The 25,660-nt window shown below is 43.5% G+C and overlaps 1 protein-coding gene across 2 annotated transcripts; it reads left to right on the forward strand.

The window, feature by feature from the left end:
- Positions 1–1,315: 1,315 nt before the first annotated feature.
- On the forward strand, positions 1,316–25,660 carry SLC17A4 (solute carrier family 17 member 4). Of its 2 annotated transcripts, XM_059398954.1 has the most exons (12): positions 1,316–1,405; positions 9,126–9,249; positions 16,207–16,412; positions 17,050–17,283; positions 17,371–17,458; positions 17,630–17,716; positions 19,540–19,658; positions 19,781–19,942; positions 22,226–22,358; positions 22,442–22,589; positions 23,430–23,520; positions 24,661–25,660. In XM_059398954.1, exons 2-12 carry the CDS (start codon positions 9,162–9,164, stop codon positions 24,793–24,795), a joined length of 1,491 nt encoding a protein of 496 aa, XP_059254937.1. In that variant the 5' UTR covers positions 1,316–1,405; positions 9,126–9,161; the 3' UTR covers positions 24,796–25,660. The 2 variants fall into 2 exon arrangements, with proteins under 2 accessions (XP_059254937.1, XP_059254938.1); XM_059398955.1 differs by lacking the exon at positions 22,442–22,589 and having other exon boundaries at positions 24,661–24,747.

A 25,660-nucleotide genomic window follows, 5' to 3' on the forward strand; every position in this document is an offset into this window, starting at 1 on the left:
TGCATTAACTTGGTCCATTTTGTCCTGATTCTACTGAGAAGGCTTTGGAAGACGTTAAACCAGTAAATGGTGCATTTACATATTTACAGATTTATGTAAGTTACAATATAGGTATTTACATTTTCAATATTCTGCCTGCTGTGTGGAGACGAACTGAAAAAGAGAGGAGAAAGAGTGGGGCCAGGTAAGAGTATGTTTTATTTACCCCAGTGACAGGCAATTGTGTTAGGAGTGGAAGAAATGAAAAGCAATGGCATTTAGGGAAAGGTCTGTAGACAGAGCTGAGAGGACATGCTAGTGGAGGGAACACTCGCCGAGGGAAAGAGCAGACTGAGGAGGACTCCAAGGTTTGGGGCAAGATGCAGTCTTGCTCCAGGGATGAAGATGGAAGGGGTTGAGGCATTCTCCTTGTGGTCATGTGAAGACCGAGATACCCACTGGATACACCAGGAGAGATGATGGTGGCCAAAGGGCTGAAGTCCTGGCTTGGGAAGGGGTGTGAGGAAGGGCAGTTAGAGAAAGGAGACGGTGTGGGCTCACCTTGGGAATGAGTTTGAATAGGGAAGAAACTCAAGACCACAGTCCAGGGGACACCAATATCAGAGGTTCCAGAAAACATAAGAACTCGCTAAAAGGATTCAGAAGTAAGACACAATAAGGGAGAATCAGGTCCAAATCATGGATGATAATCAAGTGAAACAGTCCAGGGGAGAAATGAGTGATGAAAGCTGTTGAGCTTAAAAGATAAAGTCTCGGGACTGGCCACTGGATTTACCAGAATGGAAGTCAGTGAAGGCTTCGCTAAAAGCTTTCTTGTCTCGAGTGGGGCAGGGAGTATGTGTGAGTCTTTTGAAATGTTCTGCCTGGAAAGGGAGCAGAATCACAGGCTATGAATGTTCCAGAGAGCTCAGTGATCTTCATGCCAACAGCTATCATCAGTAAACCACAAAAGTCACTTGAGTCAACCCAAATGGATATTAAGTCTCTGCTTTGTGGAGAGCCCATTTCTACTAAACATTTCTGGTGAGACAGGACTCAAAAGGGACAGGGCATACCCCATCCTAATGAGGAACACAATGAGCAGCACTGCAAACACAGGGTATGGGGTGTCGGGATCCTACAAGGAGGGACGTTGATTCTGGCTGGAAGATTAGGGAAGACAGAAGTGACCTCAGCTGGCCTTTAAGTCTGAGGAAGATCTAATGAGTTTGGTTTACTTGTCAACTAATAGAAGTTAAAAATTAAACCATTCACCAAAAAATATCTTTTCATTGGGTAACATAAAGGCTAAAGGTTTTAAGGTAATCATTTACCTCTTGGGGATCTAAGGCAATGTAGAAAATTTTGAAAAGCTTAAAAGAATTTATTGGAAAGGACTGAGGACCCCGCACTCTGACTTGCTCAGGTTAGCCTACCATCTTTCCTCCTAATTCTGCTTTTGAGATGATGGGAGAGGGTCTTTCTTTCATTTGCTGCTCTGGGTTGGATGCTATGGGGTGCAGGAGAGAACTCCTCTTTCCTAAGATAATCCTGGAAATCAAGAGAGGATATCACCTTATCCTAAGAGAAAAAGAGCCCTAGAATTCCAGAGAATAAAACTTCAGGGAATAAATTCACCCAAAAGAATAGTTGCGGAGGCAAGAGTCAGAATTTTCTGAAGCATGTGGAAGTGTACTGGCAACTTTAAACTATGCCTTTAAGGCTTAACATCACCCAAATATTGGGACCAGTCGAGATACCTTCAGCTTAAGATTGATATATTGGGCTTATTTTTGTGAGATGTGTTAATAATAATAATAATAAAGCAGTGACTGCATTTGGGTGAGACAATAAATGTAAAAGCTGAATTTTGGCAAAGGAAGATTTTATCAGGGCTAAAAGACCAAACTGATTAGAACAGATGAGAACTCACCAATGAACTGATGCAAATGGAATCCCACGGCCTTGGGCAGTAGTAATGGAATGAAGAGTTTGGGGTCCAGGACTCAGATTTTGGAGCTATGAATATGATCCATAAGCTACTTCTTACATGGAGGAAATGTTCAGGGCTGAGGCCAGATATAAAAATATGTGAGCTGCTAACAGCTCAGTACAGGACCTTAAGGGAAAGCCTCACTCCATAGTGAACTAGTTTAGAGCAGAAGAGCAAGACACAGGTTCATGCATAGAATAGACACAGAACCAGTTTTGGCCAGGGAATCAGACAACAAGTTGACAGAATGACTCATTCAATATCTTTGCAGGTTGTTCCTCATTTATTTAGTCTGTAAGTAAACAGATAAAAGTGATGACTTTCAAATTTCTATTTCTTCCTTGGCCCCCTGCCTCAAGCTACAGCATCACAGACACAATGCCTACTGGGCCACCTTCCCTTCTGGGTCTAACAGGCATCTCAAAACCAACAGCAAGAATGAAACTCTTATTTTTCCTCTGGAAACCTGCTTCCTTCCCACTTGCTTTCCCATCTCTACAGAGCATAACACCATTTACTCATTTGTAGAAGCCATAAATCTAGAAGTCTCCAATGATCTCCTCCATTCTCTCTTCCCCTACCCATCTCATTAGCAATTCTGGCTTTCACTCCAAAACAGATCCAAGTACAGCTGTTTTGCACTATGGTCGGCCTCCCCTATACATCAACTCTTGCCTAGGTGATCGATCACCACAGCCTCTTCTCGACTCTCTTGGTTCCTAATCTTGCCCCATAGAGACCATGCATCACCCAGCAGCCAGGTGAATCCAGTCCACTTACCTGGCCTGTAGGAACCCCATGGAATGGCCCCTGACCACCACTTTGGTCTCCCTACTCATATCAACCTTCTCACTCACTCTGCACGGGCACTGGACAAACTTGCTGGTTCCTTTTACTCAGAGCTCCATTCTTCTCATCTTTCCCAACTTAGCTCAAATAGACCTTTCCCAAACAACCAGGTAAAACACTTGCCCTCTTCTTGCTAGTTACCTGGTGGCCGTCACTGTGACTCTCATATTCTCCAGAGCAAATGTCATTCTCACATTTTCCTTGCTGGGGTTGATGAGGCAGTGGAAATTGGCAATGAAAGAGGAAGGTAGGACACATCTGATGTAGGGCAAGGGACGCAGCCATGGACAGTATGTGACACATCGTTTCTGGTTTCTACCACACAACCTGGCATGTACTTCTGTCACAGTAAGCACAGAGAGGGGGCAAATTTAATGAGAACTAAACACGTCAGCCATAAATGTAAGAGAAAGAGCAAAGATGTCTGCCTTTGGCTCAGGTCATGATCTTCTCTCCTGGGATCGACCCCCAGGCAGGCTCCCTGATCAGCTGGGAGTCTGCTTCTCCCCTTCCTGCTGTCCCTCCATGTAATTCGTGCTCTCTCTCTCTCTCAAATAAATAAATTTTTTTTTTAAAGAAAAAGATAAGGAAAAATAACATCCACTGGTTCAACAAATATTTACTGAATCAATGAATGAACTAGTGATCAGTGAACTCTCAGGCACTGGTGCGTGAGAAGTGTCCTTCTAGTTGTCACTGTGGCAAAAAAAAAAAAAAAAAAAAAAAAATGTTAACCTGAAAGGTAGGGCTGCGGGTCTTGTGACCTGAGTTCAACTGATAGCCCTAAATGTGGACAGACGTGAGGAACAAACTATTTTTACAGGAAAATATTCCATCCCTTCATTTGATGGATTTCTTCTCAGAATCACCAGGGCGACTCCTTGGTTCCTTTCAGTTTCCAAATAATCTCATGTTGTAAACGAATAGGTCCTGTCTGATGAAAAGCACAAAACTCCAAACTTATCTAAAAGTAGAGCTTTTTGGGGTGCCTGGGTAGCTCAGTGGGTTAAGCTTCTGCCTTCAGCTCGGGTCATGATCCCAGGGTCCTGGGATCAAGCCCCACATTGGGCTCTCTGCTCAGCAGGGAGCCTGCTTCCTCCTCTCTCTCTGCCTGCCTCTCTGCCTACTTGTGATCTCTCTCTGTCAAATAAATAAATAAAATCTTAAAAAAAAATATATATATATATATAAATTAAAAAAAAAAAAAGTAGAGCTTCTCCCTAAATAGGGATCAAGAGTAATGTATTGTGATGAACACTGAGAACTGTTGAATCATTACAGTGTATACCTGAGATTCAAACAACGTTGTATGTTAATTCTACTTTAAAAAAAAATAGAGCTTCTCTCCTCTCCATCTTGGACCTTGGTGGGGGTCAGTAGTCACTTGGTTTGGCTTCTTGTTCCCTCTCTGTCAGCTCCTCCCCACACCCACCTTGGTAGCTGCGGCTTCTGAGCCTTCTAGGGCTGGGGGTTAGGGAGATGGAGGGGTGGCTGGGAAGAAGCAGGAAATGGTTTCTGACTGGAACTTTTGTGATCTGGCTCTGGTGCTCTCTGGGCTCGGGTGGATGTTCACTGCTGAATCCTTTAGTCAGTTCCCCACTGGAGACATCCCACAGTCTCTCCCTTAAGGGGCCCGCCAGCCATCTGGCATCTACGGTCCCTCCACCTCTTTGGGGCTCATGCGGCCCTTCTAGATAGTTCTCTCGGGTATGGCTGTAAGCTGGATCCCTCCTGCATCACCCACATCTGGTTCAGAGGAACCTGCAGCTCTATGTCCATGCGTCTCTGCACCTGTCGCTGGGGGATGTGGAGGCATCACGACCTCTCAGTGGGCAGGGGCCTTTGCTCTGCTCTGCCAGCCTTGTGCCTGTGGATGCTGAGGCAGGTGTCACTCACCAGCCTCCAGGAGACATAGGTCAATCTGTCTAGGTGACACCCCCTCCCCCCACAAGCAGTCCCTGTCCTCTGATTTAGAGTGAAGAGCAGCACCCTCCCCGCTCTTCCCTAAATGCAGGGTGGAGAAGTAACAGGCCACACCGGCAGCTTTCTCTAGAGATATTCTCTCTCAGGGATGTCATCTCAGCCAGTTTGTGCCCCGGTGGTGGGCTCAACAGCCTTCTTCTTGAGTCCTGGAGGGTGGTCTCCTATCGCTTTGGAGTGGAGGCAACACTTGCTATTTTCTTCTCAGAATGGCCTGGGGGCAGTTGCACCTTTTTTTTTTTTTTAAAAAAAAAGATTGTATTTATTTATTTGACAGACAGAGATCACAAGTAGGCAGAGAGACAGGCAGAGAGAGAGGAGGAAGCAGACTCCTCGCTGTGTGGAGAGCCCGATGTGGACCCTGGGATCATGACCTGAGCCGAAGGCAGAGGCTTAACCCACTGAGCCACCCAGGTGCCCTAAGAGGCATCATTTTAACATCCAGTTATAAACACACACACACACACACACACACACACACACACACACACACACACAAAATCACACATGTACACATATGCACACAATTTGTAAAGCTGTTAGGATGAGAGAGAGATTCCCACGCCCCACACACTGTGATCAGAGGTTTTATGATAGTTTTTTCTGTTGTTGTCGATTTAAATGTACTTTAAAAATTTATTTATTTGACACAGGGGGAGAAAAAGAGAGAGAGAGAGAGAGAGAGCACAAGCAGGGGAAGCAGCAGAGGGACTGGGAGAAGCAGGCACCCTGCTGAGCAGGACCCTGAGATCATGACCTGAGCCAAAATCAGACGCTTAACCAACTGAGCCACCCAGGCACCCCTTAAATGTATTTCTGAATCACAGTAATAATTTACAAAAGCATTATTGTTGTAACTCATTTACATACCACAGATAATGTGAAGTTCCCTCCTGGCCATTCCTCCCCAAAGGGAATGGTCCCCTGCATTCCCTTCTACACATTTGACCAGCGTTATCAGATTAATGTATCTTAATTTAACTTTTCTTTATTTTTTAAAAGATCTAAGAGAGAGAGAATGAACATGAGGAAAGAGAGGAGCAGAGGGAGAGGGAGACTCGGCACTGAGCAAGGAGCCCGGTGAGGGACTTGTTCCCAGGCCTCCAGGATCATGACCTGAGCCAAAGGCAGACACCGAACCAACTGAGCCACCCAGGCTTAGCCAGCCGTGTATCTTATTTTAAAACCAGTGCTAAGGGCAACGTACAGCAGAGCTGTCATTGTTTCAATGTTGTGCATTTTCTTTTCACAATTTCCTACTCACTTATAAACATGTAAATTACATAATGTAATGTTGTGTGCATATATGTTTTACTCATTACCTTGGTACTTAGTGTTCTACAACTTGCTATTTTCTTTTAAGTTTTTATTTTAATTCCAGTTAGTTCACATACAGTGTCATGTGAGTTTCAGGTGTGCAATACAGTGATTCAAATTTCCATATGTCCCGCGGGACTCCTCCCGAGAAGTGCCCTCCTCCATCCATCACCCATTTCCCCATCCCCCCCCTCCCCTCTGGCAACCATCAGTTTGTTCTCTGTAGGTCAGTCTGTCCCTCCCTGCCTCCCTCCCTCTCTCCCTTTTCCCTTTGCATGTTTGTTTTGTTTCCTAAATTCCACATAGGAGTGAAATCATATGGTATTTGTCTTTCTCTGACTGACTTATTTCACTCACCATTAAATTCTCTAGCTCCATCCATGTTGTTGCAAATGCAAAGTTTCATTCTTTTTGATGGCTGAGTAATATCCCATATCTATCTATACCACCTCTACTTTCTCCATTCATCCATTGACGCACACTGGGCTGCTTCGTATCTTGGCTGTTGCAAATAATGCTGCTATAAACACAGGGGTGCATGTATCCCTTCGAATTTACAACTTGCTTTTTTCACTTACTATGTCCTTTAAATTGTTAATACGTATATCGATTTTATTAGTTCTTTTTGATGGTTATAGAATGTCCCAAAAATATACGTACTTTGCTTTACTTACCTATTCAAACATTAATGACCACTAGTTAGCTGTTCATTTTTCACTTTTACAAATATCGCTACAAGGACTGTCTTGGGATATGCTTTTGGGTGGCTGTATGGATTATTCCCTGGTAGAGGCCTTGAAGCAGCAATACGAAGAGGAAAGCTGCCCTGACTCCCACAACAACAGCTTAGTTCCCCACACTTTCACCTAAACTAGAGAGAAGTCTTTCAAATATTTGTGGAAGCGGGTAAGAAATATTGTCTTATACTTCGAAGGTTCATGTCTTTGATAGTAAGTCAGGGTGGGTTCTGCTGTCTATTCTTTATCTGTGCTTACATACTGTACTGATGGTTTTGTACTCTTCACTCACTTTCCTCTACTTTGTCTTTATTATTATTATTATTATTATTATTATTATCTTGAAGTTTAAAAAAGAACACTGCTCCCTTCTCTGGTATCATATTGTAATTACTTTCTACCCCCTGTCCCCCACCAATGACCTCATATGGTATGTATCATTACAGATAAGTTTCACGCTTTTTGTATTCTACAGGATTCTTAACGCTTTGTCTAAGTATAGCTTTAACTTCATTTTTGTGGCTTCAGACTCACTGTCATTCCTGAATCTGAGAAATCTTGTTTCATCTCTCCTGGAAAAGCCCTAACCGTTATTTCTTAAAGCATTGCCTCTCCTCAGTTCTGTTCATTTTCTTTTCCCAGAAATCTTTTTTTTTTTTTAAGATTTTTTATTTATTTATTTGACAGAGAGAGATCACAAGTAGGCATAGAGGCAGGCAGAGAGAGAGAGAGAGGAGGAAGCAGGCTCCCTGCTGAGCAGAGAGCCCGATGCAGGACTCGATCCCAGGACCCTGAGATCATGACCTGAGCCGAAGGCAGCGGCTTAACCCACTGAGCCACCCAGGCGCCCCTTTTCCCAGAAATCTTACTGAACACATATCAGAACTTTTAACTCTATTTTCCAAGTCCCCTAACTCTGCTATGATATGTCATTATCTGCCTGAGCTTTAATCTGTATAATATACTTATTCTGTTTAATATTCTGTATAAATTACTTTATTCTGTATAATTCTGTTCTATCTTCTATTTCCCTCATTCAGTCATTAGCTCATTGGCTAATGGTGTCGTTTCTAATTTCAATACTTAAATTTGTCATTAGTGTTTCAAGTAGTGCCTTTCTTAAATATGCCTGATCTTTTGGATATCTTCTTACGTTTTGGTCTCTCCTTTATTTCTTCAATTATTTTAAACATGCTTATAAAAGGCAGTTATCAGTTTATCAGACTCTTGGAAGTTCTCAGCAATTTGATCGTGCTACATGTTGAGTCTGAGGACTTGCTTTGGATGGTTGCTTCTCTGAGTGTTTCTAATTTTGGATCTGGAAATCATATTAAGCAGAGCTTCATCAGTAACTATGGGTGATCTGTGTTAAGGAAATCAGCCTGGGCCCAGTTCTTTAGTCCAGTTTTTCAGCCAAGAAAGAGTTCTCTCTCAGACAATGAAAACAGTATGAATTGCAACCCCCAACTCCCCGTGACATAGTTATGAATTTTTGGAATTTTAAGCAGAGGCTCTTTCTTTTCAAACCAGAGCTCGGGAGGATGTAAGCTATCACTGTCTCACTATTGCAATGGACAGAGCCTCTTTAACTCAGTTTTGAACCCCTTTGAGGGTTCTGACTCTATAATAGGATCTCCATAATAATCGCCTTCCTAGCGGAGGTCTAAGGCTTCACCCCTCGTCCCCAAGGACCTAGATCGCAAGACCCTGCATCACTGAAACTGATATCTGCTCCCCACCCCAGTCCCAATATCACTGAGGAGTTAGCTCATACTGCAAACTTTTCATGACATCCATGGGGATATCTCTTACTATCTTTGGAGCTATGTATTTGAAAAGACGTTTGCCATATTTTATCTGGTATATCAAGATGTTCAGAACAGGCAGTTTTTCAGGTAATTTAAGAAGTTGGAACCTTCCAGATGAAATTTCAAAGAAGACTGTCAAGTTTTAACAAGCAGTCGATACATTTATCAGTGGAGAGACAAAGGAACACAGAACTGGAAAGAATATTATAATCCATTATGGCTATCCAGGCCAGACCCTTCATTTCAGAGAAGCAGAGATTAAGACCCAGGGGTAACTGTGATGTTCCCAAGGTCACACAATTGGCTAGCAATAGAGTCTGGGCAACAAATCAGGTCTCCTGAACCCCAATCAAATATTTTTCCCATCAAATATTTCCTCCTAATTCACAGAATTGGGGCAGTGTCATGTGTGATACAGGACACTTGTCGCTCTGTATTTGCTTTTGTATTCTTTTATTTCAGCAGGTGAATGTCAGTCCCTGGGAGAAGAGAACCAAAATGCCTAGCAGAACAGAAGCCAAGGGAGTGGGAGCTATTTCCAGCGATGGTAATTTAAGCACGACTCATGCGCAAACCCCCAGGAAAGGTAAAATCATGCACTGGCTACAGATAAAACTGGTATCTGTGTCACCTTGACTTCCCTCTTGGTGATACAGAGCATGAGGCTACCCCCAACTGCCAAGGGCTCTACATAGTTATAAAGCCTGTTTTATGGAGAATTATTTCACTTCCTGTAAGAAACCTTGAAGGTATACAGGACTGGTAGGTGTCAAGACATTATTTATAGAGGAATGAAAAACTTCAGAGCAGATGCTAAGTAGAAACTATAGAAACCAGTCTTGGGTTTTCCAACTCTAAGTCCAGGAGCATCCAGTTAGATCTCTCTGTTCATACAGAGTCAGCCCTGCCTCAAAGAGAACAGGCTTTTCCTTTCCACTATGTCGTAAAAGTCACTTTTCCTCCTCCACGTTGTCTATGTCACAACTTGGTACTTTTCTATAACATGTCCGAAGAAAACCTGCTGAAGACCTTATTTTGCCCTAAACTCTTAATGGTTCACAATTACGTGATTCATTAATTCTCCTACGGAATTAGACTTTTCATAAGATAATGCCTTTGAGCAGTACAGCACTAATCAAGGTGGGATGCTTTACAAGCCTCAACCTTTCAGCCAGTGTGTCTGTTGGGGGGTGAGCATGTCTCAAGGACAAGAGGATTCTCCTAGTCTTTCCCATCAAAGAAGAAATAAGGAGATGTGCATTCTAATACTCTGTCTACAGTTAACTAGGAATCATTTGACCTGGAATGCATACTATCCCTTTGCCTCAGCTTTCCCATCTGGAAAATGGGAGAGCTTGATTCTTGTATCTCTAAGATCTCATCTACATCTAAGTAATTAAGAGCCTATCGGTCAAATTCTCCTATCCTAACTCGCACGTGCTCTCTCTGTCTCTCTCTCTCTCAAAATCAGTAATATGAAGAACTTATACATAAAAATTTTCCATGATTGCGATCCTGATTTTGCCATTTCTGAGCAATGTGACCTTCAAATTTGTGTGTCTCGGTTTCCTTACTCATAAATACAGGATGATAATGGTAGCTGCCTCACAGCATCTCCATGAGAATTAAATTAGTTATAAAATGTAAACCACTTAGAACAATGCCTGGCACATAGAAAATACTATGTAAACTTTAGCTATGATTATCACCTCTCCCACAGTGTCCCCTCCTCAGTCCCCTTTATGGCAGTGGTGGGACTCATGTGTGGTCTTTCTGGATTCTTCTACAGTCTTCTAGAACATCCACCCCACCAGGCTGCTTAGTCCACTGCTGACACCCCAGAAGCTCCAGAAGCTATACCCAATCCTTTGGTAACCCATTTGACCTGTCGTTACAAATGGCATCATGTGAATAATAACCCTTCTTTGGATAAATCTCATCCCACTTGATAAGGCACAACCCCAACTACTCATGGTCTCACCTGGTTATTTTGTTAAGTCTCCAAGTACTTGTCACAGTGCTTATGCATAAACCCTGCTGGCTGCTTCATCCACAGGTGGCCAACATCAATTTCCACTCATCTCTCTTCCTCTCTGGAGCACACGTCCTGGGCACTCCTGGGTCCTCTGTCTCACACCTTCAGGGCACTGCTGGGGTTTTCTCTAGGTCTCTGTGCCCCCAAAGGCTAGTGACATCTTTGCTGAGTGTGACAGCATTTCAAAGAAACTTACAGAACCAAATCCAGCTATTCTGTGGCACACACAGAAGTACCCCTCCCCCACTACAGGTCAGATACAGTCACAAGATAGAGTTGCTTATGCTCCTGTACCCCTAGAGATCCAGGGAAAAGCTGAACTTTGACATTCTGCCAGAGGTCAGTGGTTTCTATTAGGCTCGGTTAAGGGTTCATGGGGCTGAGTGGGGACAGACACCACATTGCCCTTCCTATCCCCTTCTCTCCCAGAGGCCTGTGAGCTTCTGTCTGGGTTCACTCAGAAAAACAGAAGGCACTCTAGATATTCCAAGAAAAAAGAGGCGATTGGGGATTGGAAGATTCCACAGACTTCGGAGGGCTGGGGAAGCAGGAGTCTGGATTAGCCCCTTCCAGAAAATCCAGGAGTCAGGATGGATGGGTCACTGTGATGACCACAGGCAGCCCCAAGTGACTCCCAGAAGTCACAGGCAGAAGTCCCATCTCCACCGTCACTGGTCCTCATCCATGGGCCTCTAGGTGCCTCACAGCCAACATGGCTTCTCACTGCGTTCCCCCTTCCAAACCTTGTCAGAAGGCCCACATTGTTGGAAGCCTGTCTGTCTGCGTGAGAGATTGACATCTGTCACTTCCAGGTATTTGTCTGTCCATGGAGAACTCGGAAGGGCAAGGATGGCAGCGAGAATTCATAAACAGCGTACGGCACAGCTTCCTTCCTCCCATCCAAAGCCCACACGGAGGTGAATCTCCAGCCCACAGAAAATATGTCACCCAGAGGCTAGGCTACAATAACACCCCTCTCTGAAAGTTCCAAAATTAAATAAGCAAGCATGGCACTTGGAGAAAGTATCTCCATCCAGGTTAAAATTAGGGAATTGTTCCTACAACACACTATGAATCCTAAGGCTCATTGATGGGTTTAATATATTTGGAATGAGATTGAGAGAAGATGCCAAGTGCTTACAAACCTCTCCTCCTTGGAGCATGGGACAGTCATTTAGGAAGAAAGGGAGCACACTCGTTAACCGTTAGGCCTCGGCTCACACTCCCTAGCTCTGAATGGCAGTGTCTAGAGGCCAGCAGCCCACCAGCAAGGCGAGGCCACCACAAGCCAGGGGAGTCTGTTGTGCTGAGATGTGGTGGGTGAAGCTCACATGGGCCCACATCCTGCCGTCTCCCCCTCCACAGCTTACCCATCTTTCTGAAGATCTGCATCTTCAGAAGGCAGTATACACGCGATGGCCAAAATTAACTTCGAATTTTGGGGGACTTATTCTCAAAATCGACCAGGTCATTGCAAAATTCAAATGAACTGGCAAAAGAATTCCAAGATGTCCTCCTCCATCCCACCAGAGGCCCCCTGTGCAATCACGCACACGCTATTACCACCGCACGGCAGCAGGCCTCAAACCAGCAAAGGTAGCCCAGTCCAACACGTGACAAGGGTATCAACATACGGGAACTAAATCATAAAGGACTGACCTTTACGGTCCAAAACCATGGGGAGGATGTTAGCACAAAGAAAAGAAAAGGAAAAGGAATGTATTAGATCAAAGAGTAATTGTGACATAGTAAATGCATGTTTGATGTCAGGCACTGATCTAAGCACTTTATGTGGATTAATTTACTGAATCCTCCCAACATTCCTGCAAGGAAGCTACTCCTTCCGGCATCCTCTCCATTGAAGGAGCCAGAGTTCAAGCAGAAAGGAAGAACTCATTTAAGTCACTGAGGCACAAAGAGGGGTCACCTGGACTCACACCAGAGCAGCCTGACTGCTAACCAGCATATTACATGGCTGCACTTATTTTATCTGGGGAAACCGAAGAATATTTTCATTTTCAACTTAACATCTCAAGAATAATAAGAAGCTCACAGTGCAGGAAGTAAATCAACAGGAAAATGTACAAGAAGAGCCCAAAGTAGACAAGAAAGGAAACTAAAGAGGAAAATATATGACTTCAGAATTAAAGTGGAATAAGTAATAGCAAGGAAAGACATGACCACTGCAGAAAATCGCATCAGTGACATAGAGCCAAGGCTTAGAAAAGTCAGGAAGGACGCAGAAGGGGAGCAAGACAAGTGGCTCAAAAGATGATGTGTATAAAGAAGGGAAGAAAAGAGAGAGTGCATGAGAATAAATGAAAGCAAAAAAGAAAAAAAAAAAGAATAAATGAAAGCAACTTAATCAAGCATCCAGTTCATGGAGTCTACACCTTTGAGGAAAGGATGTGGAAAAACAAAAAAAGACAACCTCAATATAGGAAAAAAGTGAACTCAAATTATGAAAGAAATTGCCATGAAAATATATACAAGAGCAGGTTCTCTGACAGCAGATACCTTTTATAGCAATAAAATAATTAATAATTCCTGACTCAGACGGATCAGGTAGAGAAATTGAGCACACATAATCGTGGGGAAGGAGGGGACAGAAGCATTTCAAATGTGTAAGGCGTTAAACACGGGGAAGCAGATAATGTCCATGACTTCCATGGAAATAACATTTATAAATTTGAATTAAGAAAAATTGCAGATGTTGAAAAAACATGCAAGAAGTGAAGAAAGTTGTCAAAAAGTCCTCTTAAAACAAACAAATGATGTCTTGGTGGTTTCACTAGAAAAATTCAGTGAGATTCTATAGAACAGAAAATGTCTCTGTATCCAGTGCATTTCTGTAGATTCCCTCCTTAAGGCGGTGGGGCACAGTTCCTCACTCCCTATGTGTGGACTGTGCACGTGACTTCCTCCAGAGCACAGCATGGAAAGGGAACAAACAAGAGTAACTTATGGAGAAACTGGACAAATACTGCCTCAAACTGGTTGTCGAGGGACATTCTACAAAATATCTGACTGGTACTCTTCAAAACTGTAAAGTCATCAGAAACAGAGAAAGTCTGAGAAATTGTCTTAGCCATAAGTATCCCAAGGAGACATGACAATTAAATGGACTGTGCTATCCTGAATGGGATTCTGGAACAGAAAAAGCACATGAGGTAAAAACTAAGAAGTCTGAACACAGTATGGACTTTAGCTAATAATCATACATTCTAGTAGGCTCGTCAATTGTGACAAACATACCATAGCAACAGGGGAAAACAGGTGTAAGGTGGTCAGGAACTCGATAATTCAGGGGCGTCTGGGTGGCTCAGTCATTTAGCATCTGACTCTTGGTTTCAGTTCAGGTCATGATCTCAGGATCATCATATCGAGCCCAGTGGCTGGCTCTGCTCTCAGCAGGGAGTCTGCTTGAGATTTTCTGTTTCCCTCTTCCCTTCCTGCTCTCTTTCTCTGCAGTAAATAGATCTTTAAAAAAAAAAAAAAGAAGAAGAAGAAGAAGAAGAAAAGAAAAAAGAAAATGACTTTATACCTGAAATACTTCAGGTCATAGATTGAGACGAAAAGCCTAAAATCTTTTCTTTACAAAGCTAGCATATCAAAAATTATGCATACACACATATTCACAATAATCTTCACCTGAATTCAATTATATATGCCAAAGAAAGTTCCAACCAAAATATTAGCAAAATAAAGCATGTGTTTTCATTATAACAGCCCATTAAGAGATCATTTCAAGAATGTAAGCACAGTCAGATATTATTAATAATAATTATAATGAACTTACATAAATGTACTCAATTAGTCTCTATTTCTTATTTTAAATATTTAATTAATTTATTTATTTGAGAGAGAGAGAGAGAGAGAGAGCAAGAGCAGAGAGGGAGAAGCACGCTCTCTACTGAGCAGGGAACCCAACATGAGGCTCAGTCTCTGGACCCTGGGATCATGACCTGAGCTGAAGGCAGGTGCTTAACCCACTGAGTCCCCAGGCACCTTGAGGTAGGCTCTATTATTAACCCCATTTTACAGGTGGAATACTGAGGCTACAGATAGCTCAGTAATTTGCCCAAGAACATACAGGTCCAAATAGAGCAGATCCAGGTGGCTGACTCTATGAATCAAATACAGTTTATAAAATCCTGCATTCACATCAAAATAATAAGAAACAGGAATAGGAAAGCTTCATACAACAAAAGTGCAAGTCCCACTAACAAGTACAAGTCCTACGACACACTTAATGGTGTGATGTGAGAAACATGCTCAGTAAATTCAGAGAGGCTCTCACCACTCCTATTTGGCACTGTTTACAAACTGCCAGTGGATAAATTACCCACAGGGATGAAATGTTACAAATGACAAAAATAACCATGTTTTGTTTTCCACTATTAGTACTTGCCACTTGTGTGCCTTTGGCTTTCTGTTGTAAACCCAGAGGAAAGAAACATGAAAGTAATAAAGGGAGGACTCAGTTATAGAAACGATAAAAAGTCTCTGAAGAAACTTGTGTGGGACTTAACTGAAGAGAACGAACTCTAAGATTCCAGCTCCAGCCAGAGGAAGAGACTGGAATCCAAAGGAAGCCACCCTGCTCTTGGCCAGGAGAAGTCCTGTCCATGGGGCAGTCCCTTGCAGTGTCATCTGCCCTATCTATACAATGTTGATCAAAACTCTAATGTAAATTCGTGTGGTTTGGGGAGGGGCAGTCTCAACTGAATGCCCCCCAAGTTAAACCAAAGGTGGGGGTCCTGGAACTTGACAAGCGTGTCACCCCTCAACACGAGACAGTGTTGGCCATTTCAACTGCGTTTGTTCCCTTGTAGGAGCCAGAAAACGGGGCACCCATGTGCCTTGAAGGAGGGATCACACATTATCCCTCTGATAGCTCATCAATCCTTCTAGCTGTTGGCAAACTAATGTACCTGGACTCAATCCAGGATGGCCCCAGACCCCTCCTGGACCACTGGCAAATTTCGTGCGAGCCCAGATTACAGTAGCAAGAAGGTGAAATGCTTCTGGAGTCTAACCTAGCCCACCTCTCAAGTCTGATCTCCTTCCAGCACCTAACCTGTTAATGTGCCTTGTTCCCTGGTAATAGGGTGGGGACCTTGGAAGTCATGTCCAACAACTGTCTCTTCCTATCCATCTCCCCTCGACCACTACCTCCAGCCAGTTCTCTGTCCCATTTCACTTCTTTCCAGTCCCACGCTCACGAGCTCATCCCAGAGCCCGGGCTCAGAACCCTTCCTAACACTCGCTCTGGCCAGTTCCACACCTCCTTCAAGTCTCTGCTCAAGTAATGATTCTAAGCAAGTGACTGGCCCACTCATCTCCCACGGGTGGGAGTGCTGGGTGTCCACCAGCCACCTGCAGAGCCACTCCTGCTCTCTCTCTATTTCTCCTTCCACAGACTGCAGTCTTCTCCCTCGTCCAGACTTAGGGAAGGTGGGAGAAGATTACCCTGATCTTAAGACTTTCTGTGCCCCTTCACCCCAGGCTTTTGTTCGGTCCGACATGGGCTGGCCCTCCTTATGCATCTCTGCAATTTTTCGATTGACTCTCAAAAGATGAGCCTGAGCATTGCCATGCCAGCCATGGTGAACAGCACGGCCCAGCTCAGGCCACTCAATGCCTCCACAGAAAGGCCTCCTGTCGACTCCCAGGACGGCTGGAATGGAACTCTGCAGCACTCTGAGGCCATGGTAAGTTTAATGAGACTCCAGACCCTTTCTCGGACTCGGATGGTTTGACCTAAAGGGTTATTTATGAAGCATCTACTATGTTCAATGAACTATACTACACGAGAACATAACAGGTAGCTAAGGAGATGATAGCTCTTCTCTATCTAGTATCTAGCAGTGGAACCGGACCAAGCGGACTAAGTGAAAATGCAGGAAACCACTTTCGTCTTTAGTGGACAAACATTCTTCCCCAGCAAGGATGAACATTGCAAAATAAGTTTCACAGATGTTTATCTTGGCTTTCTTTCTTCACATATTTTTCAAGTTACCCCATTGCCTATAATGCTTTCTTCTTTATAGCTTTTCTTTATTTACAGGATCTCTTGCACTTTAATGGGTTAGTTTATTGTCTCACCAGGGAAACTGTGTAAAAGGAAAGAGTAAATAGTGCACAAGTTTGGGTTTTTGGTTTTGTGTTTTGCAGTTTTATTTATTTATTTATTTTGAATGAAATTGGTAGACTGGAGGAACTGGAGAGAAGTATGAGAGAGAACTGCCTGTTTTTGTTTTTGTTTTGTTTTTTGCCTCTCAAGTTTCACATGATCAAAACGGTCAACTCTCTGGCCAAGATAAACAGTGAGATTCTCTTGTCCCTTAGGGTCCCGTGTATAACTGGGGTCCTGAAATTCAGGGGATCATTCTCAGCTCGTACAACTATGCCTCATTCTTGCCTCCCATCCCTACTGGCTACATCGCTGGAATATTTGGAGCCAAGTACTTGGTGGGTGTTAATCTGCTTCTTTCCTCAGTCTTGGCCCTCTTGATTCCATTGGCTGCTGATGCAGGAGTGCTCTCGATCATTGTCCTGCGGATTGTTCAAGGCTTAGCCCAGGTACCAAGATGCTTTCTAATTATAAGTGGAATATTAGTTCCAAAATGACCTCAATAGCCAAGAATGGAACCTCCCCCCTCCCCCCAGGTTATGGTATCAACAAGCCAGTTTTCACTTTGGGTCAAATGGTCTCCCCCACTAGAGAAGAGTCAACTCATCAACATCGCTGTATCAGGTAATCGAGGCCCTAAGCTGTCAGTTTGTATGCACTGTCCAAGGGTACTCTACAGTGGCCTATCAATAGAAGCAAGACCTTAGGCTCCAACTACCCTGTCTCCCTGCTCCTGCTTGGGTGAGAGAGGACCCTAACCCTCTCACCCAAAACATCCTCACATCTTCTGTTTAGGGCATTTGATGGGATCCTTCATTACTTTGCTCATCGGTGGTTTCCTCTGCCAGACTAAAGGGTGGCCCTCTATCTTCTATATCTTTGGTAAGTTTGGGCTTCTCAGATCTCAGGATTTTTTTCTTTTTGTTTTTTTGTGTGTTTCATTTTGTTTATTTATTTATTCATTTAAGAGAGAGTGGAAGAGAGAGCATGAGCAGGGGCAGAGGGAGAAGCAGACTCCCCAGTTAGCAGGGAGGCGATGTGGAACTTGATCCTGGATCCCAGCATCTGGATCTGAGCCAAAGGCAGACACCCAACCAACTGAGGCACTCAGGCATCCTTCAGGATTTTGTTTTGTGATAGAGAATGCTGGGCATGATTTTCGTGATGCAAGTCATCTATAGTTAACCAAATCCTAATAGATATGAATATTTATATAACTATATAACTACAGGTGATAATGTTCACAGCTAATCATGTTGTGAATCATGCAAAATGACATTTAAATCTCAGGAGCCTGGATGCATAGCCAGAATAACCTAATGACTTCAAAGGCATCATAATGTTCTCTCCTGCTTCCAAACCAAACACACAATGAACCCCAGAGGGATTTCTTTCATAAGATGCTGAAAATGGTATCTTGATGGGATGGTATTTTTAGTTATGCTTATTTATTTAATTCATTTTTTATAAAATTCTCCTATTATTACAACCAGAAAATTCAAAGACTGTACCTGATCATAAAATGCTGATTGCAACAGAGAATTAACCAGTAGAACCTGCAAGATAGGGCAGATCGTGGGAGGCTCCAGAGTGGATGTCATACATTAAGAGATGCCGCAGAAGATCCCAAAGATGCATGGGGCATTCCAGAAGCCATATTCTACTACTTCACTGTTTTGCCTTTACCCAGCCCTGATTGGGATCTCCCCAGCTGCTTGCAGCTAATGTTTGTTTCTGAGTTTTAAAATATTCTCTAAAGTCCTATCTGCAACCTGCGTGATTCCAGTAAGACCAGTAAGCACCAGCGGTGTTTCTGTTAGAGGACAATGCTCTTATATCAAGGGTTCCTGTAACATCAGGTCAATATATTCACTAGAAACAAAAATTGTGTGAAGATGGATTACTTTTGCATGGCAACCTGCAAAGGCTCTGTCATGGAAACTTCAAAGGGCAGGTTACAAAAATGATCCAAGCAACAAGAGAGGTTTACTCTGCTCCTAGTTTTCAGAAAGGGAAGCTACAAATGTAGATCTACAAGGAAGGAATTCAGTGAAATATTTGTTGACATCCTCTACTCAATCTCCAGTGGTGGAAAATTTTCCTATCTATTTCTCTGTACTTGATTTTAAGTTCCTCCAGGGCAAGATTGTATCTTTGTATTCTTATACTCTCAAAATATCACAGAATACCTGGTGTATGGTAGTTCTATACTCCATGATAGCTCTTTACTCTCTGTGAAGGCACGGGTAAAGGCCAAGGTGGCAACTAAAAAGAGCGGTTAAGATTAGGGCATGCATGGTGATGAGCACTGGGTGTTGTATGCAACTGATGAATCATTGAACACTACATCAAAAACTAATGATGTACTCTATCTTGGCTAATTGAACATAACAAAAAAAAAGTATTGGGAAAGTTGGTGATGTTTTATATAAAACATCATGATTTTGTTGAAAATAAGAGCTTATGACTAGGATATAAAGTCCCAAATAGGATGTTTTATATAAACATCACCAACTTTCCCAACACTGTCATAATCTATATACAGGTGGTGGGGAAGCACCCTCCACCAATGATGGGGGCCAGAGCATAGATACAGGTAGTAATGGAATATTGGGGTCAGTGATTCTGTCAACCACAGAAATCAGCTTAGTGCAGAGTTAAATGGAAAGAACTGCCATCAAGGTCTAATGGTATCCTCTTCCTAGGTGGAATTGGCTGTGCCTGTTCTTTTCTCTGGTTTCTTCTTGTTTATGATGACCCCAAACATCATCGGTTTATCAGTGCTGGAGAGAAGGAATATATTGTGTGTTCACTGGCTCAACAGGTGCGTTTGATGAACTTCTCTGCTATTTCCCTGTATTGGTCCAGGTATCTTGGGCTGAAGACAGCATTAGAGCAAATCTCTTGTCTTCTGATGGAGCAGTACTGATATCTGCTTTCTTCCAGGGCTGTTCACCAGGCTGGTCCCTTCCTATTAAGGCTATGATCAAATCCCTACCACTTTGGGGCATTTTAGTCTTTCATTTCACTCAATTCTGGATTTTTAATATTTTGATCATGTACCTGCCAACATACTTCAACTCTGTACTTCAAGCTAACTTCAGAGACGTGAGTATAGAGAAAGTCTATTCCATTCTTCTGTTTAAATGCCTTATTATATAATCCTCTGTCTCGCTTATGGCCACAAAATCAGGGGATTAGGCCAAGGACCTTTGTGTAGGAAATGCAACCTGGTTGTGTGAATTCTTAATCATCTCACTGTGACCTACTGATTATTGGGGAAAACTGGGACGGTTCTAGGTAAGCTTGACATTCACAGAATGTCATACTTTTTAAGGGACCAATGTAAAACTTTGATGTTCAATCCAACCAACATTTGCAAACAAGATAGTCTGCATAAGACAGTGTTAACAAGACAAATTCTGCCTTCAAGAAGGCTTGACAGGAAGCATAAACATTATAGGCTGAAAATAAGAGCTTATGACTAGGATATAAAGTCCCAAATAGGACTCCTACCCAAAACTTGCAGATAATGTTCTTCTAAAAAATATGTTATTCAAGTATGACACATACAGAGAAAAGTGTATGTGTACAGCTGGATTTTCACAAAATGAACAGGTGCCCTGACAGGTGGACAGGAGCCTTTAAATTCCTGCAAGATGAAGGTCTTAGAAGTGGCAAAGAGTATATCAGATTTCAGAGCCTATTAACAGCACTTCACAAGGTTATTGAGCAAATGATATTGTGTTTTGGACTCAAAAAGCAGTGCTCTCATATTAACTGGGCTCCTCTTGTGAAAATGTGCTAACCGGCCAACAGGAAGCTGATTTTTAGAGCAGAGGTCAGAGTCTGGGGTGCACATGTACAAACAGGCTGGAGGTACTGAGGTCAGAAAGCCCAAGGGTTGAGTGGCCATGGGTCTTCACAAAGAGGAGGCCAGAAGCAGGCAGCAAAGCCATAATCTTGGGTGAGACCATCAGGGGACAGGAGGTCCAGATAGACATCTCTGAGGCCAGCTGTTGGGATGGTTTGTCTGTGGTGTGAGGCCAAGTGGGTTTCCCATCTCAGAGGCCAAGGCTGAGGACAGGAAGGCGGGAGGGAAGACTGGAGAGACCAGTGGAGACGAGGCTTATCAGCTTGGGAAGTCAAGAGGCCCCAACTCCCATGGGTCTCAAGATGGCTTCTCCCTAAGTCATAAAACCTTGGTGGCTTCAGTCTACTCATCCATAATGTGAACAGCTGGGACATGGTGACAGTTAAAGCCTTTCTGTTTGGGGAGTTTTACACAACATTTCTTTCCTTATATTTTCTTTAATAACACTGTAATAGAGAGGCTGAGCTGATCAAACCAGGGTTCAACATTTTAAAAACTCTATCCAAAGAGAGGAGTGAAAAATCTTCCTGTCGTTCCCATCCCCGGTCTGCCCTGTCCCCCTAGCCTGTTCCCAGCCACAGACAACTCTTTTTTATTCATTTCTTAAATATTCTTCCACTGCTTCTTTATCTTCTTTATGAAGCTGCGGGCATACACAAACATATCTTATTTTGTCACTTTTTAAAAAATTTTACACAAAACATTATGTGTTGTGTACATTGCTATTGTTTGTATATTACACCACAGTGATCTTTTCAGATCAGTACACAGGACTCTTACTGCAAGACATTTGGGTTGTTTCTAATCTCTGGGCAAAAAACCTTGCTCGTCAGCCACCCATCTATGCAACACTTTCTGCATGTCTGTTCAGGGTAAACGCAGTACAGACTTTTGTATCTGTTGCTAAATTGCTCTCCACAGGGCACTGATATTTGTAAGTACCCAGTTTCCCACAGCATCCCAGGGGATCAGGTCAGAAAACTGCTGGATTTTTGCCAGTTTGATCCATGAAAAAGTAGTTCTTCTCGCTATAGAGTTGGAGCCCCTTATTTTCCTTTTTCCATAAATTGTTCCTCTCTTTTGCCTATTTTTTTTTAATATAATTTTTTATTTTTTATAAACATGTATTTTTATCCCCAGTGGTATTGCAACATGGGGGCTTAAGTGGGTACGAGAAGAATAAATGAAGGAAGATGGGATTGGGAGGGAGACAAACCATAAGTGACTCTTAATCTCTTTTGCCTATTTTTCTATTGGGCTTTGCTCTTTTAAAAAATTTGTTTCCAGGTGACTTTACCTAAAATGACAGCATTAAACTTTTTTTTCCCCCCCAATTGAACTATATGCATATTTTCTCTTAGGCACCAAAATTGTATTCTTGTAATTCCAGTAATCTGAAATTTGTATTCAAGGAGATAGGTCTATATAGAGAAGCTCTACACACAGACAAGCCACACAAGGGTCAGTGTGTGCCATGGCACATGAAGTGAGGCCAGCGTCTTCTCTCTGGTCCTCAGAGTGGAATCCTATCAGCCCTGCTGTTAGGTACTGCCTGTATTGGCACTATCCTTGGAGGACTACTGGTGGATTTTCTTCACTCCAGAAAAATCTTCAGACTTGTTACCATCAGGAAACTCTCCACTGCCATTGGTAAGGACCCAGGTGGATTGTGGGATGGACGTGGGAAGCTCAGGGCAGTTTTTATTTCCTCTGTGTTTGTCCTCCTGCTGCAGGGGTTCTTGTCCCATCTGTGGTCTTCGTGTCCCTGCACTGGGTCAGATTCAGCTTCAGCGCCAGTATGGGCTTGTTGGCACTGTCTTCTGTCACCAGCACCTTCTGCCAAACAGGAGCCCTTGTTAACATCTTGGATATTGCTCCTCGGTAGGGACCCCTTGGCCACATCCACACAGGAGGTCAGCTCAGGTCCTGCAACCCTAAACTCACGTTGATGCCCCAGTTCCATGTGGGTGATCCACGCTACAGGTCACAGGAAATGCCAGCATTAGCCCTACATCCAGATAATTCCTGGAAGGGACCCAAAGCTGGCCCACTACTGTGCACTCAGTGTTCCAGGTGAAGTGGGGAGGCAATGGCCACACTCGCAGCTCAGCTAGGGACAGGAGGGGACTCACACCCACATCTCTGTCGGGGAATGCAGCGGTCCCACAGGGTTGGATAGGTGAAGGACCCGTAAAATACTACTGTGCCGGCTCCCAAAGGTAAAGCTTGACTAATGGGAGAGTAAGAGAAACACTGACCTCCAAGAGAGGTAGTATCGAGGAGGACTGGGGACTTCCAAATGCAGCCCCCAGGATCCTTTCACGGTCAGAAGAACATACTCTATCCTCAGAGAACCAGCCACCATGACCCATGGGAGATGCCTTGGTTGCAGGGGAACCAACATCTCATCCAGTGAGGGGTCTTTTTTACCCAGAAACAAAGCTGTGAGATCAGGTTCCATAGCAGAAACTAAGAGGACATACAAACTCGGTGCAAATCATCAATCTGTACATTTTGTAACAACAATGTTGACAAGTTAGTACAAATGACCCTTGGTAGCCTCAGACCCTCACACGGGACTGTACTAATCTCAAGTCAGCACATTTCACTCAGGCTTGACCGAGGGTCCCCTCAGGGAACCCCCAGGGACAAGCACAGAGTTACAACAAGTAAATTGGGGTGAACGGTTTGCTTACACTGGAATATTCTTTTCTGTCTCAGGTACACCAGCTTTCTTCAGGGACTATCAGAAGTCTTTGCGTACTTATCGGGAGCCATTTCTTCCACTGTTGCTGGATTTTTAATCGGTCAGGTGAGGTCAAATGCTCTGATGAAAATACTCATGAGAGACAGCTAGAGAGGTCACTCAGGAGAAGTCAGACTGAAGATATTTTTGTTTACTCCCCAATGGGGGCTCAGCTTAAAGCTCGAGAGTCCCAAGCCCCCTCAGGAACCCCCCATCCCAGGCTCAGCTCATGCAGGACCGTTACCACAGGTTTAGGATGTGGAGTGATAATGAACGCTCAGACTTAGAGTTTATACTTTAAGAGTTTTTAGAAGTTTTTCATGCTAATCATCAAAATTTCTAGCAATATTCATGGCACTTCTTACAAAGTATAGAGAGGTCAACTATTCTGGTTCGACTGTGACTGCGGGGTTTCCCTTCTAGTCGCTAATACTGTCAGGAAACAGCTTTTATTATTATTTTTTTAATTTAAAAAGATTTTTATTTATTTATTTGATAGACGGAGATCACAAGTAGGCAGAGAGGAAGGTAGAGAGGGTAGGGGGGAAGCAGGCCCCCTGCTGAGCAGAGAGCACGATGAGGGGCTCGATCCCAGGACCCTGAGATCATGACCCAAGCCGAAGGCAGAGGCTTTAACCCACTGAGCCACCCAGGCGCCCCAGGAAACAGCTTTTAATAGGGAAATTCTCAAACTGAATTTGTTTCCCTTGTCATCCCTCCATTCATTCATTCGTTAATTCAACCTTAGCGTGTGTCACGCATTGTTTAAGTGGATCAAACGAACAGAAGTCCCTGCCTGGTAAAGCTTATATTGTAGGAAAGCAGCTGATGGAAAACTAATGAAATCAATAACATATGAAATATACTGAATGGTGGCAAAGTGCGAAGAGAAGTTATAAAGCAGGAGAGAACAGGGCGCGCAGGAGGGGGTGGGATTTCCATTTCATATAGGGTGGTCTTGGAAGGTAACATTTAAGTAAGGACTGGACACAAACCAGAGAGTGAGACACATGGCTATCGGGAGGAGTACTGTTCTGGCAGAGGGAAAGGCCAGGGCCCAGGAAATGACCTGCATATTCTAGGAACAACCAGGAAGGCCACAGACTCTGGAGCGGGATTGGGGAGCCAGACCTGCACCAGGACCTTTCTGAATAGGAGGACCAAGAGCCAAGAGACTGTTAACACTCTGTAATTTCTTCTTTCCAGGATTCTGAGTTTGGCTGGAGAAATGTCTTCTTGATTGCAGTTTCTATTAACATGTCAGGCCTGGTCTTCTACCTCATCTTCGGCCAAGCAAAGGTCCAGGACTGCGCTACAGAACAGAATTTCACTCAGCTCTGAGCAAAACGGATGCGTCAGATCCCAATGCTTAGCCATTCATTGTTTGCCGTCATGGACATTCCCCTTTAGTACCTGCTTGACTGGTTAGCCATTTGATTTGCATTGACTGTTTCCAGTATCTTCTCAGAGAGCTTGGCTGTGTAATACTGAAGGTTCCGCCTGCAGAGGTTACGGTGGTGGGTGGGGTTAGGGAAGGCCAGTTATCTCACTGTGAGCTCTGGAAAGCATAGCTGTGTCTGAATTTCTAAGTGTTCTCTACTCTGTCCATTATTATGACTTAATAAGAAATTATCAATAAGAAATACATATTTAGTCTCTGCCCCTACTTTCTGGAACAGAGTTCCAAAATTTCAGATTAGTGAAATCTCAGATCTCTTGAGTGGTAGAGATGATAGGAGTACCTTTTGTCATAATACTTGGACTCAGTCCCTAGTTCCCAACACAAGAGCTTCTAAGACCCTTGGAATTCCTAGAGTGATGAGAGCACCGTGGGTATTCTATGGAAATGACCAGTGGCTGGGGGACACTGAAGCCACCCATAGCTTCAGGATGGGAGCTGGTCTGATTCAAAGGTGGGAACCTCCAGCTCATTCCACCTCCAGGGAGGTGAGAGGGGCTGGAGATTGAGTTATTCATCAGTTGCCATTTACTCTAAGCACATCTATGCAATAAAGCCTTGATAAAAACTTAAAATACGGGGTTCTAAGATCTTTTGGCTTGGTGAGCACAGGGAGGTGCTGGGACAGTGGTGACCGAGAGAGGACAAGGAAGCTCCATGGCTCTTCCCATATTCCTTGGCCTGGGCATCTTTTCCTTTTGGCTGTTCCTAAGTTGTATCCTTTATAATAAAGCAGTAGTAATAGTA

This window comes from Mustela nigripes, chromosome 5 (assembly GCF_022355385.1).
Source record: "Mustela nigripes isolate SB6536 chromosome 5, MUSNIG.SB6536, whole genome shotgun sequence".
Classification (NCBI taxonomy): domain Eukaryota; kingdom Metazoa; phylum Chordata; class Mammalia; order Carnivora; family Mustelidae; genus Mustela; species Mustela nigripes.

What these genes read in the sequence shown, in the direction of transcription:
- SLC17A4 (XM_059398954.1), top strand. Translation starts at nt 9,162, where the DNA reads ATGCCTAGCAGAACAGAAGCCAAGGGAGTGGGAGCTATTTCCAGCGAT. An exon ending in TGCAGCACTCTGAGGCCATG is followed by an intron (nt 16,413 to 17,049) that starts GTAAGTTTAATG and finishes CTTGTCCCTTAG; the next exon opens with GGTCCCGTGTATAACTGGGG. An exon ending in TTGTTCAAGGCTTAGCCCAG is followed by an intron (nt 17,284 to 17,370) that starts GTACCAAGATGC and finishes CCCTCCCCCCAG; the next exon opens with GTTATGGTATCAACAAGCCA.